This window comes from Dermochelys coriacea, chromosome 2, assembly GCF_009764565.3.
Source record: "Dermochelys coriacea isolate rDerCor1 chromosome 2, rDerCor1.pri.v4, whole genome shotgun sequence".
Taxonomy (NCBI): Eukaryota; Metazoa; Chordata; order Testudines; family Dermochelyidae; genus Dermochelys; species Dermochelys coriacea.
In genome coordinates, this window is record NC_050069.1 from 24,303,970 (window position 1) to 24,319,924 (window position 15,955).

The following is a 15,955-nucleotide window of genomic DNA, read 5'->3' on the forward strand; positions in this document are numbered from 1 at the left end:
TAAATAGCTGAAATCATGAAATGTATGCTTTCTAAAATCTTATGACTGTGAAATTGACCAAAGTGAACCCTGAATATGGTAGGCCCTACTCATTTCTGGCCTTTTCATTTTTCAAATGCACCGATCATGTGCAGCTCCTATTGGTCTCTGAGAGGAATACCCCCCTCTGCATCTATGGAAACTGATTTACACTCTCAGGGCCAGACTGTGCCAACCTCACTCAAGAGAAACAGTACTTTATGCCACAATTAGTCCCATTGATTCCATGGGATAACTTGGTGTGTAAGGCCTTGATTCAGGAAAGTATCCCTAGCCAGGAAAGCACTTAAGGACACCCTTAACTTTAAGCAAATGCCTAACTCTCATTCAGAGTTAAGTGTTCTCCTGGATATGGGTGAACTTAAATACATATTGAAGTGTTTTTTCCTGATTCAGAACCTAACATACTATATGACATGAGTAAAAATGGCACAACCTGGACCTTAATTATAAATTAGATGCCACATTTTCTATAGTCATTCACACATTCTTATCCAGAAGCTTTTATAAAAAGCCCTGTAGAATTTCAGGTTTCAGTTACACTGCCAGGTAAGGCTAGTGTAGAGTAAGATTTTTTTAATCTCAGCAGTGGTGAGAAACACTACATTTCATGCACTTGCACCATCATGCTAACGTAAACAGACATTATGCTTGATATTTGCAGAGTAGTTGTAGCCGTGTTGGGCCCATGATATTAGAGTGACAAGGTGGGGGAAGTAATATTTTGTATTGGACCAACTTCTGTTGGTGAGTGAGGCTCACTATCCTGCCATGTGGAGCTCTTCCTCAGGTTTGGGAAAGGAACTCAGAGTCACAACTAAATACAAGCCCGCCTGCTCCTTAGGCTTCATAGCCCCAGCCCCAAGCCCAAGTTGCAACTTCAAAGTGCTGCCTACAGACCTATTTTTAGAGTATTAGTGCAAACCCTGCTAGCCCAAATCTGCTGAGCCGGGCTGGAAGGCTCGCCTCTGCAGGCTGTGTAGATATATCCCTGGATTTTAATGGTGCATGATTAGGCACTTGGGCTCAGTTCCTTACATATATTTAGGCTCCTACCTTCCATTGCCTATATACCTTGAGGATCTGGGCCATGATCCCATGATATGGGCAACAAGATTTCACTCAGAGAGCCTGATCCAAAACCCACTTAAGTCAAAGATTCTCTCTGACTTCAACAGGCTCTGAATGAAGCCCTTAATGAGCATAGTAATTTATACATGTATTTATAGATTTGATCTTGTTCTCTTTGAAGTCAATGGCAAAGCCCCAAGTGACTTCAACAGGAGCTGGATCAGGGCTGGAATTTCTGTTTTATTCAAAACAAAGGGCCAAATCTGGACACCTTTGAACAGTCTTATTTAGGCAGAACTCCTGTTGAAGTTAATGGTGGTCTGCAGGATTTAGGCCTAAGGCCATAATTTAGAAAGGGGTATTAAAGAAGTCACTGAAAAAAAATGATCTGAAAAGTTAAATCTGGCACTTAACCTTCACTATATTCTTGCTATCTCAGGCCTGATTCAGGATTACATCAGTTACGTAAAATTGGAATAACACATTCCTGAGTTAGGTCTTTGGTTTCTCTGATAGTTTTGGAGTTGTGCTCAAATGTAAAATTCAGTAAAATCATGTTCAAAGTGTGATTAAAGATGTGGCTAAGAGTTATGCAGGAGGCCAGACTATGTTCATAATAGTTCCCATTGGCCTTAAAAGTCTCTGACAGAGCAATCGCCTACTCTGAATGGTGCTGTTTGACTCAGCACTCCTTTTTGGCCCCAGACATGTAAAAATGTGAATTTCCTGTAAGATCCTTGGCAAAATGTTTAAAGCAGGGTGGAGGCTTTTTGGCTCCTCTTTCTTTGTGTATATTCAAACCGATAAAGATCAGGTCTACTGGGCAAAACATCAACAGTCCACATGCTAAAGCTTGAGAACGTTCCTTGAACAGCTTTTTCCAGACTCTCCCAGACAGTCAGTCAAAAGTCTAATTGTCAAACCCTAGTTTATATGTATAAAAGGGGAAAGAGAGTTCACTAAAGCCACAAATTTAGGTCAAAGTATGCATTAGTTTTGTAGCCAGAGATTATATTTAGTTAGTTATTATATAATATGCATATATATTTAGTTTAGATTGTTTTCGATGGAAAAAGAATTGCTGTTTTATCAGGTCCAGAAACCCACTTCTTGATCTTGTGAAAATATTTTGAGGGGAAGTTATGCTAGAAACACAACCACAGAGAACTCAAACATTTTTGTGCAGATATATTTCATAGGAAGAGAGAATTAATATGATAACATGACCAGTACTGTAGCAACAGTACTGTAGCAAGTTACTTATGTATAACTGAATTCGATTCTAATGTATCATAGACTCATAGAATATCAGTGTTGGAAGAGACTTCAAGAGGTCATCTAGTCCAACCCCCTGCTCAAACCAGGACCAATCCCCAACTAAATCATCCCAGCCAGGGCTTTGTCAAGCCTGACCTTAAAAACCTCAAAGGAAGGAGATTCCACCATCTCCCTAGGTAACGCATTCCAGTGCTTCACCACCCTTCTAATGAAAAAGTTTTTCCTAATATCCAACCTAAACTCCCCCATTGCAACTTGAGACCATTACTCCTTGTTCTGTCATCTGCTACCATTAAGAACAGTCTAGATCCATCCTCTTTGGAACCCTCTTTCAGTTAGTTGAAAGCAGCTATCAAATCCCCCCTCATTCTTCTCTTCTTCAGACTAAACAATCCCACTTCCCTCAGCCTCTCCTCATAAGCCATGTGTTCCAGTCCCCTAATCATTTTTGTTGTCCTCCGCTGGACGCTTTCCAATTTTTCCACATCCTTCTTGTATTGTGGGGCCGAAAACTGGACACAGTACTCCAGATGAGGCCTCACCAATGTCTAATTGAGGGGAATGATCATGTTCCTTGATCTGCTGGCAATGCCCCTACTTATACAGCTCAAAATGCAATTAGCCTTCTTGGCAACAAGGGCACACTATTGACTCATATCCAGCTTCTCGTCCACTGTAACCCCTAGGTCCTTTTCTGCAGGACCGCTGCCTAGCCATTCGGTCCCTAGTTTGTAGTGGTGCATGGGATTCTTCCGTCCTAATTGCAGGACTCTGCATTTGTTCTTGTTGAACCTAATCAGATTTCTTTTGGCCCAATCCTCTAGTTTGTCTAGGTCCCTCTGTATCCTATCCCTACCTTCCAGCATATCTACCTCTCCTCCCAGTTTAGTGTCATCTACAAACTTGCTGAGGGTACAGTCCACGCCATCCTCCAGATCATTAATGAAGATATTGAACAAAACCGGCCCCAGGACAGACCCTTGGGGCACTCTGCTTGATACCGTCTGCCAACTAGACATGGAGCCATTAATCACTACCTGTGAAGCCCGATGATCTAGCCAGCTTTCTATCCACCTTATAGTCCATTCATCCAGCCCATACTTCTTTAACTTGCTGGCAAGAATACTGTGGGAGACTGTATCAAAAGCTTTGCTAAAGTCAAGGAATAACACATCCACTGCTTTCCCCTCATCCACAGAGCCAGTTATCTCATCATAGAAGGCAATTAGATTAGTCAGGTATGACTTGCCCTTGGTGAATCCATGCTGACTGTTCCTGATCACTTTCCTCTCCTCTAAGTGCTTCAGAATTGGCCCCTGCTCCCTAACAGGAATATTCTGGATTGGGCCAGAGAACAGATGGATGTAAAATGAGTAAACATGCTATAAAACAGTCATTACTGAGACAAATTCAGCCCACATAGACCATATATTCTGATCTTAGGATCATCTAATCTAGATGAGATTATTTAATTTATTTATTCGTTTATTTCTAATGCACCTATCATTTGGCATTCATGGTCATGTTCTGTAATGCTTCTCTAAGGCCTGATCTACACTGGGTGGGGGGGAGGGAAATCAATCTAAGTTACGCAACTTCAGCTACATGAATAATGTAGCTGAAGTCAACGTACTTAGATCGACTTACCGTGGTGTCTTCACTGTGGTGAGTTGACTGCTGCTGCTCCCCCGTCAACGCTGCCTATGCCTCTCGTTGAGCTAGAGTACTGGAGTCAACGGGAGATCGCTCGGGGGGTGGGTGGAAGGTTGATTTATCGCATGTAAACTAGATGCAATAAATCGAGCCCTGCTGGATTGATTTCTGCCCACCGATCCAGCGGGTAGTGAAGACACACCCTAAGACTCCTGTCATGGAAAGCTTTTGGAGTGATCTTCTCTGCAAAATTTCAGACAGGTCAGAATAGGGACTGTCAATTTACAGTCAATAAACTTACTGCTGGCCATACATTTGCTGATGTGTACCTATGGCACCTGCCAGAATTCGGCTTTAGGTATTCAAGCAAGTTTTAGTTATAGAGTCCAGGTTATGCTACTTACTTTACTATTGTCTCCAAATGTAAATTTCAGAACCTTCCTCCCATATTGAAATATATCACTTTAAAATAACAAAGGAAGAAGTGCATTTTTTCTCAGCCTAAAATTCTGTGGTTTATTTTTTGTTGAAAGATTTTTTTTCCCCATGGCTATAACTTTGCAGACTGAAATGTAAACAGCTGAATACAGCTGCATTGCTACAGTTTAGTAGCGATTTCCCCCTGTATTTCAGGGGATGGTCTGCAGGCATATATGATGTAAAAGGGTGGTGTTCCAAATTCAACTGTGGCCAACAGATGGTGTGATGAATATTATCAACATATATGCCAGCTGATAACAGTAGGGAAAATGTGAATAATGGACAAGGAAAGAGCCCAAAATACAAAGAGAGGCACTGATTCAGCAAAGCACTCATTTCTTTAAATCCCATGAAATTCAAAGCATGCAGTTAAAGTTAAGAATGAGAATCAGGACTTTGAAGACGTTACATGTTTTATGTGAGTTTTAAGAAATCTGTTGCATAAAATGGTTAGTTTTGACTGTGATTGAAAGAAAGCCAGGAATATACCATACTGCTAATCTGCCTGCCTGCCTGCCTGCATACTTTTTTACATACCATTTATCACCAGGCTGTATATCTTAGCACCGTACATACTTGTTATATCTTGCATACCTTGGAGTTCAGTAAAGGGGATACAGAGACAGCTAAGCTAAGAATGTAGAAAGTTGTCAGAATCAACTGAAGTTTTGCAGAATTGCAAAGACTGGGTGAAATCCCAGCTATATTGCAGTTGATGGGTATTTTGCCATGGACTTCAACAGGTAAATCTTGATCCCATTGAAGTCGATGGCAAAAATTCCCATAGATATATATATCTATATATATCTATATATATATATATACACACTAGCCAGACATCTATTTTTTAAAAGTCTCTTCAATACTATTATACTTAAGGTCTCATCCAGCAAGCCCAGGTTTCTAGGATCAGATTCTTATATAGATAGCACCTTTTGTCTGAGGATCTTAGAGGACCTTATACATGTTCACAAATTTTTAATACTCCAGTGAGATAAGGAAGTATTGGCATCCAATTTTGCAAGTTGGGAATAGTGCAACACAGAGATGATGCAACTTGGCCAAGATGATGCAGAAACAGATCCTGTATCTCCTGATTCTCCATCTTGTGTTCTAGCCATTAGACCACCCAGATTACACTCTGTAGCAGGAAACAGCAATCACATTAATTATTTTTCTGGTTTTGTTGCAGATGCATTGTGAGAGATTTATATGTATCCTGAGAATACTTGGAACCACGCTCTTTGGGGTCTCCCTCCTGCTTGGAATCACAGCTGCTTACATTGTTGGCTACCAGTTTATCCAAACAGATAATTACTATTTCTCTTTTGGACTCTATGGTGCTATTTTGGCATCACATCTCATTATCCAAAGCCTATTTGCCTATTTAGAACACCGGAAAATGAAGAGATCACTTGAGACTCCAATAAAGTTGAACAAAACAGTTGCCCTTTGTATTGCTGCCTATCAAGAGGATCCTGACTACTTAAGAAAATGTTTACTTTCAGTGAAAAGATTGACCTACCCTGGAATTAAAGTTATCATGGTCATTGATGGGAACTCAGAAGATGACATTTACATGATGGACATTTTTAGTGAAATCATGGGCAGGGACAAATCTGTCACTTATATATGGAGGAATAACTTTCACGAGAAGGGTCCAGGTGAGACAGACGAGTCACATAAAGAGAGTATGCAACACGTAACTCAACTAGTCCTATCCAACAAAAGTATTTGCATCATGCAGAAATGGGGTGGAAAAAGAGAAGTAATGTACACAGCATTCAAAGCGCTGGGGAGAAGTGTGGATTATGTACAGGTAGGTATTAAAGCACTAGGCCAATGCCAATTCAAACATACCTTGACATAAAGCAGCTTTTGTATATTTCATACAGCATGCTTTAGCCCATCTAGTCCCTTATGAACACAGTGCTCCTTTCAGTCTATTTGAAAACAGCATGACCATTGAAAGCATATTTTGTAACCTTTTAAAATGGTTAGACTTTCTGTGAGTATGCTAAATCTGTGCACTGTTATTTGAGAAGTCTGAGGCATTTCCTGATACTTAACAGTACTACTCCCTTATCAAAATGATTACATTTTTTAAAAAATGATCTACTTTGGAAGATCACTGCTTTGCCAATGTAAATTGAGATCAGAGGTAATTTTTCATTCTGGGAGAAGCTGAAATGGATGCCCTGGATACAATCATGCAATAACCTATTAGGGCAGCAACCTTCGGCACACGGCCTATCAGGGTAATCCACTGGCGGGCCATGGACGTTTTGTTTACATTGACCCTCTGCAGGCACGGCCCCCCCCCGCAGCTCCCAGTGGCCGCAGTTCGCCGTTCCCGGCCAATGGGAGCTGCGAAAAGCAGCGCGGGCCGCAGGGACGTGCTGGCTGCTGCTTCCCGCAGCTCCCAGTGGCCAGGAATGGTGAACTGCGGCCACTGGCAGCTGCGGGGGGGTCGTGCCTGTGGAGGGTCAATGTAAACAAAACGTCTCATTGCCCGCCAGTGGATTACCCTGATGGGCCGCGTGCCGAATGTTGCCGACCCCTGTATTAGGGAATATTCTCAGGAATATCTCAAAGCATTGACAGAGGCTGTAAAAAGGAGACATTTTTAAGCCTTCAAAGCCAGCTAGGACTATTCAGTAAAAGGGAAGAGAGAGGGAATGGAGTTCTTACAAACACAGATGAGAAATTCTTTAGCTAAGGCCAGAAGTAGCATTTGCTTCATCTTTTACAGCTGCATTACCTCACTCACCACAACTTGACCTTTAAAGCCTTAATGACACTACACTGTTCACTTTAAAATGAATTAGGCAGAGTCCTATCCCCATTTCCAAAGCTGCAAAGACAGATTGGTCTCAAGCTGTCCTGGATTCTGTACAAGTTTTCCTATGCTTTGGGCCTGATTCTGTGATCCACATGCACAGAAGTACTCCTCACTCCTGGAAATGGTCCTATTGCCTTCAGTGAATAAAAACTACTCTGGTGAGTAAGGTTTGCAGGATCAGGCCATTTTTTGACACTGAACACCACTAGCAATGGATAAACCTTGCAAGGTTCAGGGTTTGGTTTTGACTAAGCCCTGAGAAGTTGTGTTGATTGTCTAAGCAATTCAGGCTTTTTAGAGGCTCTCCCCTTCCTCCCTGTAGAACTGAAAGTCAGTTGCCCTGGGCTTCACTTTTAAAAATCCTCTTTTGATGGTCAACCAGTTATGGAGCCTCTCTGCTGGGCTCTGGAAAGGGTCAGTGTTCTAGTTGCTCACACTCTGGGGCTAATCCAGAATGCATTGCATGACAAAGTGTGCAAGATTTGAACATCATGCCATCTGAGGCCTTGCAAAGGAGCTACCAGAGTATCTGGATCAACACCATGGGGTCTTCAACGGCCAGAAAAGGTGGAGGGGTACAGGAAGGAGTTTCTTAGCAGGATTTTATAGGTACATGAACAGTTCATGGAAAGAGCGGAGAATAAATAAATAAAAATGTAAATGACCACCTTTCCCCAACCTACCTCAGAAAAATTAAACTGGTTTGTTCCCTAAATGTGATGGGCCTGATCCTCCATAGTCTCAAATCTTGTGTAGTCCAATCAGGGTGCAAAGTGCTATTCTAATTTGAAAGCATTTTGCATGCATGTAAATGGCTGCACAAGGAGCACAGTGGAGAATCAGGCCTGTCATATCTCCTATTTTGCTGATTCAGGATCTTTCATATCATCTGTCCAGGAAAACTGTAGTAAAGTGTTTCTGCTAAAGAAACAATGGCCAAAAAGTATTAATAGCTATAAGTATCTACATGGGAAACAAATATTTAATAATGGGCTCTTCAGTCTATCAGAATAACATGATCCAGTGGCTGGAAGTTGAAGCTAGACCAATTCAGACTGGAAAGAATGTGTACATTTTTAACAGTGAGAGTAATTAACCACTGGAACAATTTCCCAAGGGTTGAGATGGATTCTCCATCACTGACAATTTTTTAAGTCAAGATTGGATGTTTTACTAGAAAATCTGCTTTAGGAATTCTTTAGGGGAAGTTCTATGGCCTGTGTTATACAGGAGATTGCATTAGATTATCACAGTAGTTCCTTTTGGCCTTGAAATCTATGAATCTATGAAAAATGGGAAAAAGGAAGATCCTCCCCGCAGAGATGCTGCCAGCACTTGCTAGGTCTATTTAGCATCTGTCCATAGGGGGCACATGACTGACTCATGACATTGACTCAAAAAGCCTGATGAGCATCTTAGAAACTTCAACGCTAGGGTAAGCCAACCACCGAGTCATGTTAAAGAATGAAGTCAACTAAATTCACATCTACACTACAAATACAACTGTCTTGTTACAACAGTTGTATACCACAACACAGTGAAAGCATGGCTGTTTTGCAAATGAAGGCAAGATTTTCAAAAGTGGCTAGTAATTCTGGGTGCCTCATTTTTAGGGTGACCAACTTAAGACACTTTAAACAGGTCTGATTTTCAGACATAGAATCATAGAACATTAGGGTTGGAAGAGACCTCAGGAGGTTATCTAGTCCAATTCCCTACTAAAAGACAGCACTGAGCATCCAACCTCTGAAAATTAGGCCCCTTTTAGGTGTCTTTAAGTTGGGTGCCAAAAAAAAGAGGGCCATCCTGAGTGTGTCATCCATTTCTGTACCAATATCTCTATGTATTAGTGACCTGCTGCTTTTAGCCTTTCCTTTTTTTTTTATAAAACTACTGAAGAAAATACCAAATAGTTTTCATATCAAATGTCAAATCTCTATATTATTTGTAACGTTCCATGCAACTAAACTGAAAAGTGAATTTGTCCTGAAATCCACAATACATACTTTCACATGAATTGCTAAACCCTTTTCTTAGTGAAAGTGCTATTGGGGTTCTTCCTAGACTCCTAGCTAATCTACATAAGCATCTGTAGGTTAACTCCTCATTGATCTCCCTTATGAGAATAGGAAACATTTGAACAGGGTGCAAACACATCCAGTTTCCCTGTGCCAAAGCTCAGCCAGGAAACTGCAGACCATCCATAAAAGTTTTGTTTTGATTCATATGGGTCTTAGCACCTTCTCTCAAATAATATCTCTCTTGTTCAGATTAGCTGATCCAATGTGCCAATAAACAAATACAGATAATATGGAAAATAGAAGATTCTTTGTGACTATACTACAGTCAAGTGCTCTGTTTCATTCAACGATAAATCTTGTTGTCTGATATCAAATGCCTTTAGCAGAAGTAACAATACAAATTCCAGAGATTTTATTAATATGTACACTGAAACACTATATTTCCTCTTATTTTTAATTTTCTTCTCTAGTGCATTCCCTAACTCCATTTTTTCTTTTTTTCTTTGTGTTACTTATAGGTTTGTGATTCAGATACAATGCTTGATCCAGCCTCGTCGGTGGAGATGGTAAAGGTTTTAGAGGAAGATCCAATGGTTGGCGGAGTTGGCGGTGATGTGCAGGTGGATATAGTGAACTTCAGATTAACTGAGCAGCATTAGTAGCAAATATTTCTAAAACAAAATTATCCCCAGACTTGAATTAACACAAGGAATTGGGAATTTTGTAGCAATATTTTAGAGTCCTGTTTATTTTAAGAGATTTTCTTTCTCTGGTGGTACTCATCACTACCATAGTATCTAAGGACCTTGTAATCTTTATAATATATTTAGCCTCACAACACCCCTGTGAGGTAGGCCCAGATCCTCATAGATATTTAGCTAACTGATTTCAATGGGAGTTAAGTGCTTTTGAGGATCTGGGCCTAAGTGATTTGCCCAAAGTTACACAGGAAGTCTGTGGTAAAATAGGGAACTGAACCTGGCTCTCCTGACTGTTACATTAGCACCCTAGCCAACAGGCCACCCTTCCTCTCCATTAATTATTTTACTATTTCCAGCTTCGATTATTAAAACTGAAAGTATTTTTGAAATCCCATAAACTATTCACTCTGTATGCTGTTTTACTTTTGTATTTCTCTGAGCTAGGACAATGAAAATCACCGAAGTCAGTTCCACTTTTGTTTCCAGTCACATTCTCTGATATTTTCATTAGAATATAGGAATAGCCATACTGGCTCAGACAAACGGTCCAGCTAGCCCAGTATCTTGTCTTCCAATAGCGGCCAGTGCCAGATGCTACGGAGGAAGTGAACAAAACAGGGCAATATATCCAGTGATCCATCCCCTGTCATCCAGTCCCAGCTTCTGGCAGTCAGAAGTTTAGGGACACCCAGAGTGTGGGGTTGCTTCTCTGACCATGTGGACTATAGCCATTGACAGAACTATATTCCAGGAACTTATTTAATTCTTTTTTGAACCCTGTTATACTTTTGACCTTCATATCATCCCCTGGCAATGAGTTCCACAGATTCTGTGTGTTGTGTGAAGAAGTACTTCCTCATGTTTGTTTTAACCCTGCTGCCTATTAATTTCATTAATTTCATTGGGTGACCCCTTGTTCTTGTGTTTTGAGGAGTAAATAACACCTCCCTTTTCACTTTCTCCACACCATTCATGATTTTGTAGACCTCTATCATATCCCCTCTTAGCCATCTCTTTTCTAAACTGAACAGTCCCAAGCTTTTTAATCTCACTAACGTGGAAGCTGTTCCACACCCCTAATCATTTTTGTTGTCGTTCTCTGTACTTTTTCCAATTCTAATTTATCTTTTTTGAGATGAGGTGAACAGAACTGCACACATTATTCAAGGTGTGGAAATATCATGGATTTATATAGTGGCACTTTGATATTTTCTGTCTTATCTATCCTTTTCCTAATGATTCCCAACATTCTGTTTGCTTTCTTGACTGCTGCTGCACATTGAGCAGCTGTTTTCAGAGAACTATGCATGACTCCATGATCTCTTTCTTGAGTGGCAACAGCTAATTTAGACCCCATCATTTTGCATGTATAGTTAGGATTATGTTTTCCAATGTGCATTACTTTGCATTTATCAACATTGAATTTCATCTGCTATTTTGTTGCCCAGGCACCCAGTTTTGTGACATCCCTTCTAATTCTTCACTTAGCTTTGGACTTAACGATCTTGAATAATTTTATATTGTCTGCAAACTTTGCAACCTCACTTTTTACCTCTTTCCCCAAATCATTTATGAGTATATTGAACAGTGCTCATTCAAGTACAGATCCTTGGGTGAACCCCACTTTTTACCCCTCTCTACTATGAAGACTGACCATTTATTTCTGCCCTTTGTTTCTTATCTTTTAACCAGTTACTGATCCATGAGAGGACCTTCCATCTTTTACCATAACTGCCTATTTTGCTTAAGAGCCTTTTGTGAGGGACCTTATCAAACGCTTTCTGAAAGATCAAATACGCTATATCCATTGGATTAACTTTATTCACATGTTTGTTGACCCCTCAAAGAATTGTAATAGATTGGTGAGGCGTGATTTCCCTTTACAAAAGCCATGTTGACTCTTCCCCAATATATCATCATTCTGTTCTTTTCTATAGTTTCAATCAATTTGCCTTGTACTGAAGTTAGTCTTACTGGCCTGTAATTGCCAGGATTCCCTCTGGAGCCTGTTTTAAAAAAATGATGTTACATTAGCTTTCCTCCAGGCATCTGAAACAGAGGTTGTTTTAAGCAATATGTTACATCCCACAGTTAGTAGTTTCATATTTGAGTTTCTTCAAAACTCTTGGGTGATTACCCTCTGGTCCTGGTGACGTTTTAATTTATCAATTTGTTCCAAAACCTCCTCTATTGACACCTCAATGTGGGACAGTTCCTCAGATCAGTCACCTAAAAAGAATGGCTCAGGTGTGGCAAATCTTCCCTCACATCCTCTGCTGTGAAGACCGAAGCAAAGAATTCATTTAGCTTCTCCCCAACAGTCCTGTCTTCCTTGAGTGCTCCTTTAGCACTTCAGTCATCCAGTGGTTCCAATGATAGTTTGGCAGACTTCCTGCTGCTAATGTACTTAAAAAAAATTGATGTTAGTTTTTGTGTCTTCTACTAGTAGCTCTTCAAATTATTTTTGGACAATCTAATATACTTTTACACTTGATTTACCATAGTTTTTGTTTCTTTCTATTCTCCTCAACAGGATTTCACTTCCAATTTCTAAAGCATGCTTCTATCTGCCACTTTTACACTGTTGTTAGCCATTGTGACATTTTTGGTCCTCTTACTGTATTTTTTTATTTGGGGTATACATACATGAGTGTCTTTTTTATATTTTTAAATAGTTTCTATGCAGCTTGCAGGCATTTCACTCTTGTGACTGTTCCTTTTAATTTTTGTTTACTAGCCACCTTATTTTTGTGTAGTTGCATTTTTTGAACTTAAATACTACTGTAATGGGTTTCTTTGGTATTTTCCTCCCTACAAAAATGTTAAATTTGATTATGTTATGGTCACTATTACCAAGCAGTTCAGCTACATTCATCTCTTGGATTAGATCCTGTGTGTCATTTAGGACTAAATCAAGAACTCCTTCACCTTGTGTGTTCCTTGACTAGCTTCTCCAAGAAGCAGTCAATAATGGTATCTAGAAATTTTATCTTTGCATCTCATCCTGAGGTATCATGTTCCCAGTCAATATGGAGATAGTTGAAATCCCCCATTATTATCGAGTTTTCTGTTTTTGTAACATCTCTAAACTCCCTTAGCTTTTCACAGTCACCATCACCATCCTAGTCAGGTGGTCAGTAGTATAAATTCCTATTGCTATATTCTTATTATTCAAGCATAGAATTCCTATGCATAGAGATTCTATAGCACAGTTTGATTCATTTAAGATTGTTACTATGTTTGATTATGCTTTCTTTAACAGATAGTGCCACTCCCCTACCAGCACAACCTACTCTATCATTCCTATATATTTTGCACTCTGGTATTACCATGTCCCCTTGATTATCATCATCTTGTGATACCTGTTATATCCATATCAATTTAACACCAGGCACTCAAGTTCACCCATTTTAGTGCATTTTCAGTGCTGCAATGTTTGGGTTTGAAATGCAGCAGGGGATGTTTATTTCTTTCAAAACAATTGCTTCTGGTGGGATTTATTTAAAAAAATGCATAACACGTTCCACTGGTCTTAGGTTTTTATAAAAAAAACTAATTTCCCTCTCCCCCAGTAGACTTTAACATGGGATGAAGGAGAAACATCTTTACTCTGCAGCCAGCTATGTGGTCAGATGGCCAGACGGCTAATAGCTGAGGCCCAGGGCCTGGGAGTAGGCACCTAAATACCTTTTGAGGGTCCGGGCCTGAGTCCCTGTCTGAGCTTGCTGCCCACCTTCCCTGCTGCTGCACCCTGCTCAGAACAAATCAGGCATTACACTCTACCCAATGAGCATGAGAGTTAAGGAGGTGGTGAGACAGTGTGAGCTCAGAGAGGGAGGTGAATGGTCCCTATGCAGCACTTCTGCTCTGTGGCACACAGCAGAAACGGAGCACAACAGGGGGTGTGTCCCCAGGAGTCTTTTGGAGTCTGTTAAGCGGGAATGGGCAGAACGGCACAGAGGAAGAGTCAGTACATGGGGCTGGAAAGGAAGATCAATGAGTCAGGAGGGTGATTCTTTGTGGAAGTGAGGGGAAGTTTCATGTTTTGGACAGAAGGGAGAGAGTTTTGGTGGGACAGGTACTATTTAATGTTTATTTTGACCTCCCTAGCAATGCCCTTTGATAGACATGTCTGGGACTCTGAACAGTCACTGTAAGTGAGGAAGCATGGCTTCTGGAAGAGCCAATTCAGCTTGGTAGGAATTGATAGTCTAACCCTTAGTTTAAAGTGCGGCATTTTAACGGTAACTCTTGATGTTTATCCTGTATTGTCAAGGTGGACAGCTCTTCCCACAATCATTGTCCCATATTTTGGTTAGTGCATTCACTTCATGAGTGTTAGTTCTGATCCAGAAATATTTCCATTTTTTAAGAGCTAATTTTTGAAATTTCCTTTTACTTGCAGATTTGAACAAGTATGATTCCTGATCTCCTTTCTAGCAGCGTGAGATATTGGATGGCATTTAACATAGAACGAGCCTGTCAGTCCTATTTTGGCTGCGTACAGTGCATCAGTGGACCTTTGGGAATGTACAGGAACTCCTTACTGCATGAATTTGTGGAAGATTGGTACAATCAAGATTTATGGGCTCCCAGTGTAGTTTTGGAGATGACAGACATCTGACTAACGAGTGCTGAGTCTGGGTTATGCCACAAAGTACAAGCTAGATCAAAGTGCCTTACTGAAACACCTATAGAATACCTAAGGTGTTGAAACCAGCAGACCCGTTGGAGTAAATCATACTTTAGAGAGTGGCTGTATAATGCAATGTGGTTCCACAAGCATCATTTGTGGATGACTTACGAAGCTGTAATCACTGGATTCTTCCTTTCTTCCTCATTGCCACAGTATTCAGCTTTTCTACCGGGGGAAAATCTGGAACATCCTCCTTTTCTTGTTGACAGTTCAGTTAGTGGGCCTTGTAAAGTCTTCCTTTGCCAGCTGCCTTAGGGGGAACATTGTCATGGTGTTCATGCACTCTACTCAGTGTTGTACATGTCAAGTTTACTTCCAGCGAAGATGTTTGCAATAGCCACAATAAACAAAGCAGGGTGGGGCACATCAGGAAGAAAAACCATTGTCGTCAATTTCATAGGACTTATTCCAGTATCTGTTTGGTTTACAATCCTTCTAGGCGGTGTGATTTTCACTATATGGAAGGAATCAAAAAAGTCATTTTCCGATTCAAAACAGACTGTCTCATCATTGGTACAGTACTCTATGCATGCTACTGGGTTATGCTTTTGACTTTGTATTTGGTTCTTATCACCAAATGTGCAGGCGGAAGAAAGGGCAACAGTACGATATGGTGCTTGATGTATGATGTTTCTGCAGACGTTTACACAGAAAATTTTAAAGCAACCCAACAACTTGATAGTATTTGTGGCATCGAATTAATGTCACCATGAGAAATGGATCACTGCTGCTGGGACTTAAACATTCATGTTTCTATGGGTTCATTTTCATCCTGCCAAAGTAAAAACCACCACCATTGTTTTTCTGAAGGGGGAAAAAAAAAACCACACAGATTCAACCTGTTTCACAGGAAAATGGGAGGACTTCTTTGTTTATGCACTTTTTTTTATTGTGCATATGCCTGACAGTGTTACGTTCTATAATACCTCACTAGTCATGCTTATGTGGGTGGACAGGAAGGGAAGGAAAGGATTTTGGTGAATCAAGCAAAGGATCTTGCAACCTAATTTATGAACTTTTTAAATAGTTTGTTTTATAGGAAAGGTCTTTTTGTGTTAGGCTGACAAATGTAATGCCAAAGGTAAATTTAAGAGGCCATTGGCTGAGCTGTATTTTTATATTATTGTCTTATTTGTGTGTGTGTGTATTTTACACCACTTTTTGAAAAAATTTG

The 15,955-nt window shown here is 40.3% G+C and overlaps 1 protein-coding gene across 2 annotated transcripts in view; it reads left to right on the plus strand.

Annotated features, from left to right (window-relative positions):
• Positions 1-15,552, plus strand: part of HAS2 (hyaluronan synthase 2) — a 22,169-nt gene extending 6,617 nt beyond the window's left edge. Inside the window, exons 2-4 of one of the 2 annotated variants that reach the window (XM_043507392.1) lie at positions 5,714-6,340; positions 9,903-10,004; positions 14,491-15,552. In XM_043507392.1, the coding sequence (XP_043363327.1) occupies positions 5,714-6,340; positions 9,903-10,004; positions 14,491-14,496 (735 nt within the window). In that variant the 3' untranslated portion in view covers positions 14,497-15,552. Of the gene's footprint in view, positions 1-5,713; positions 6,341-9,902; positions 10,313-14,490 lie in introns of those variants that run through there. The other variant, XM_038388294.2, reaches the window with a different exon arrangement.
• Positions 15,553-15,955: the final 403 nt, after the last annotated feature.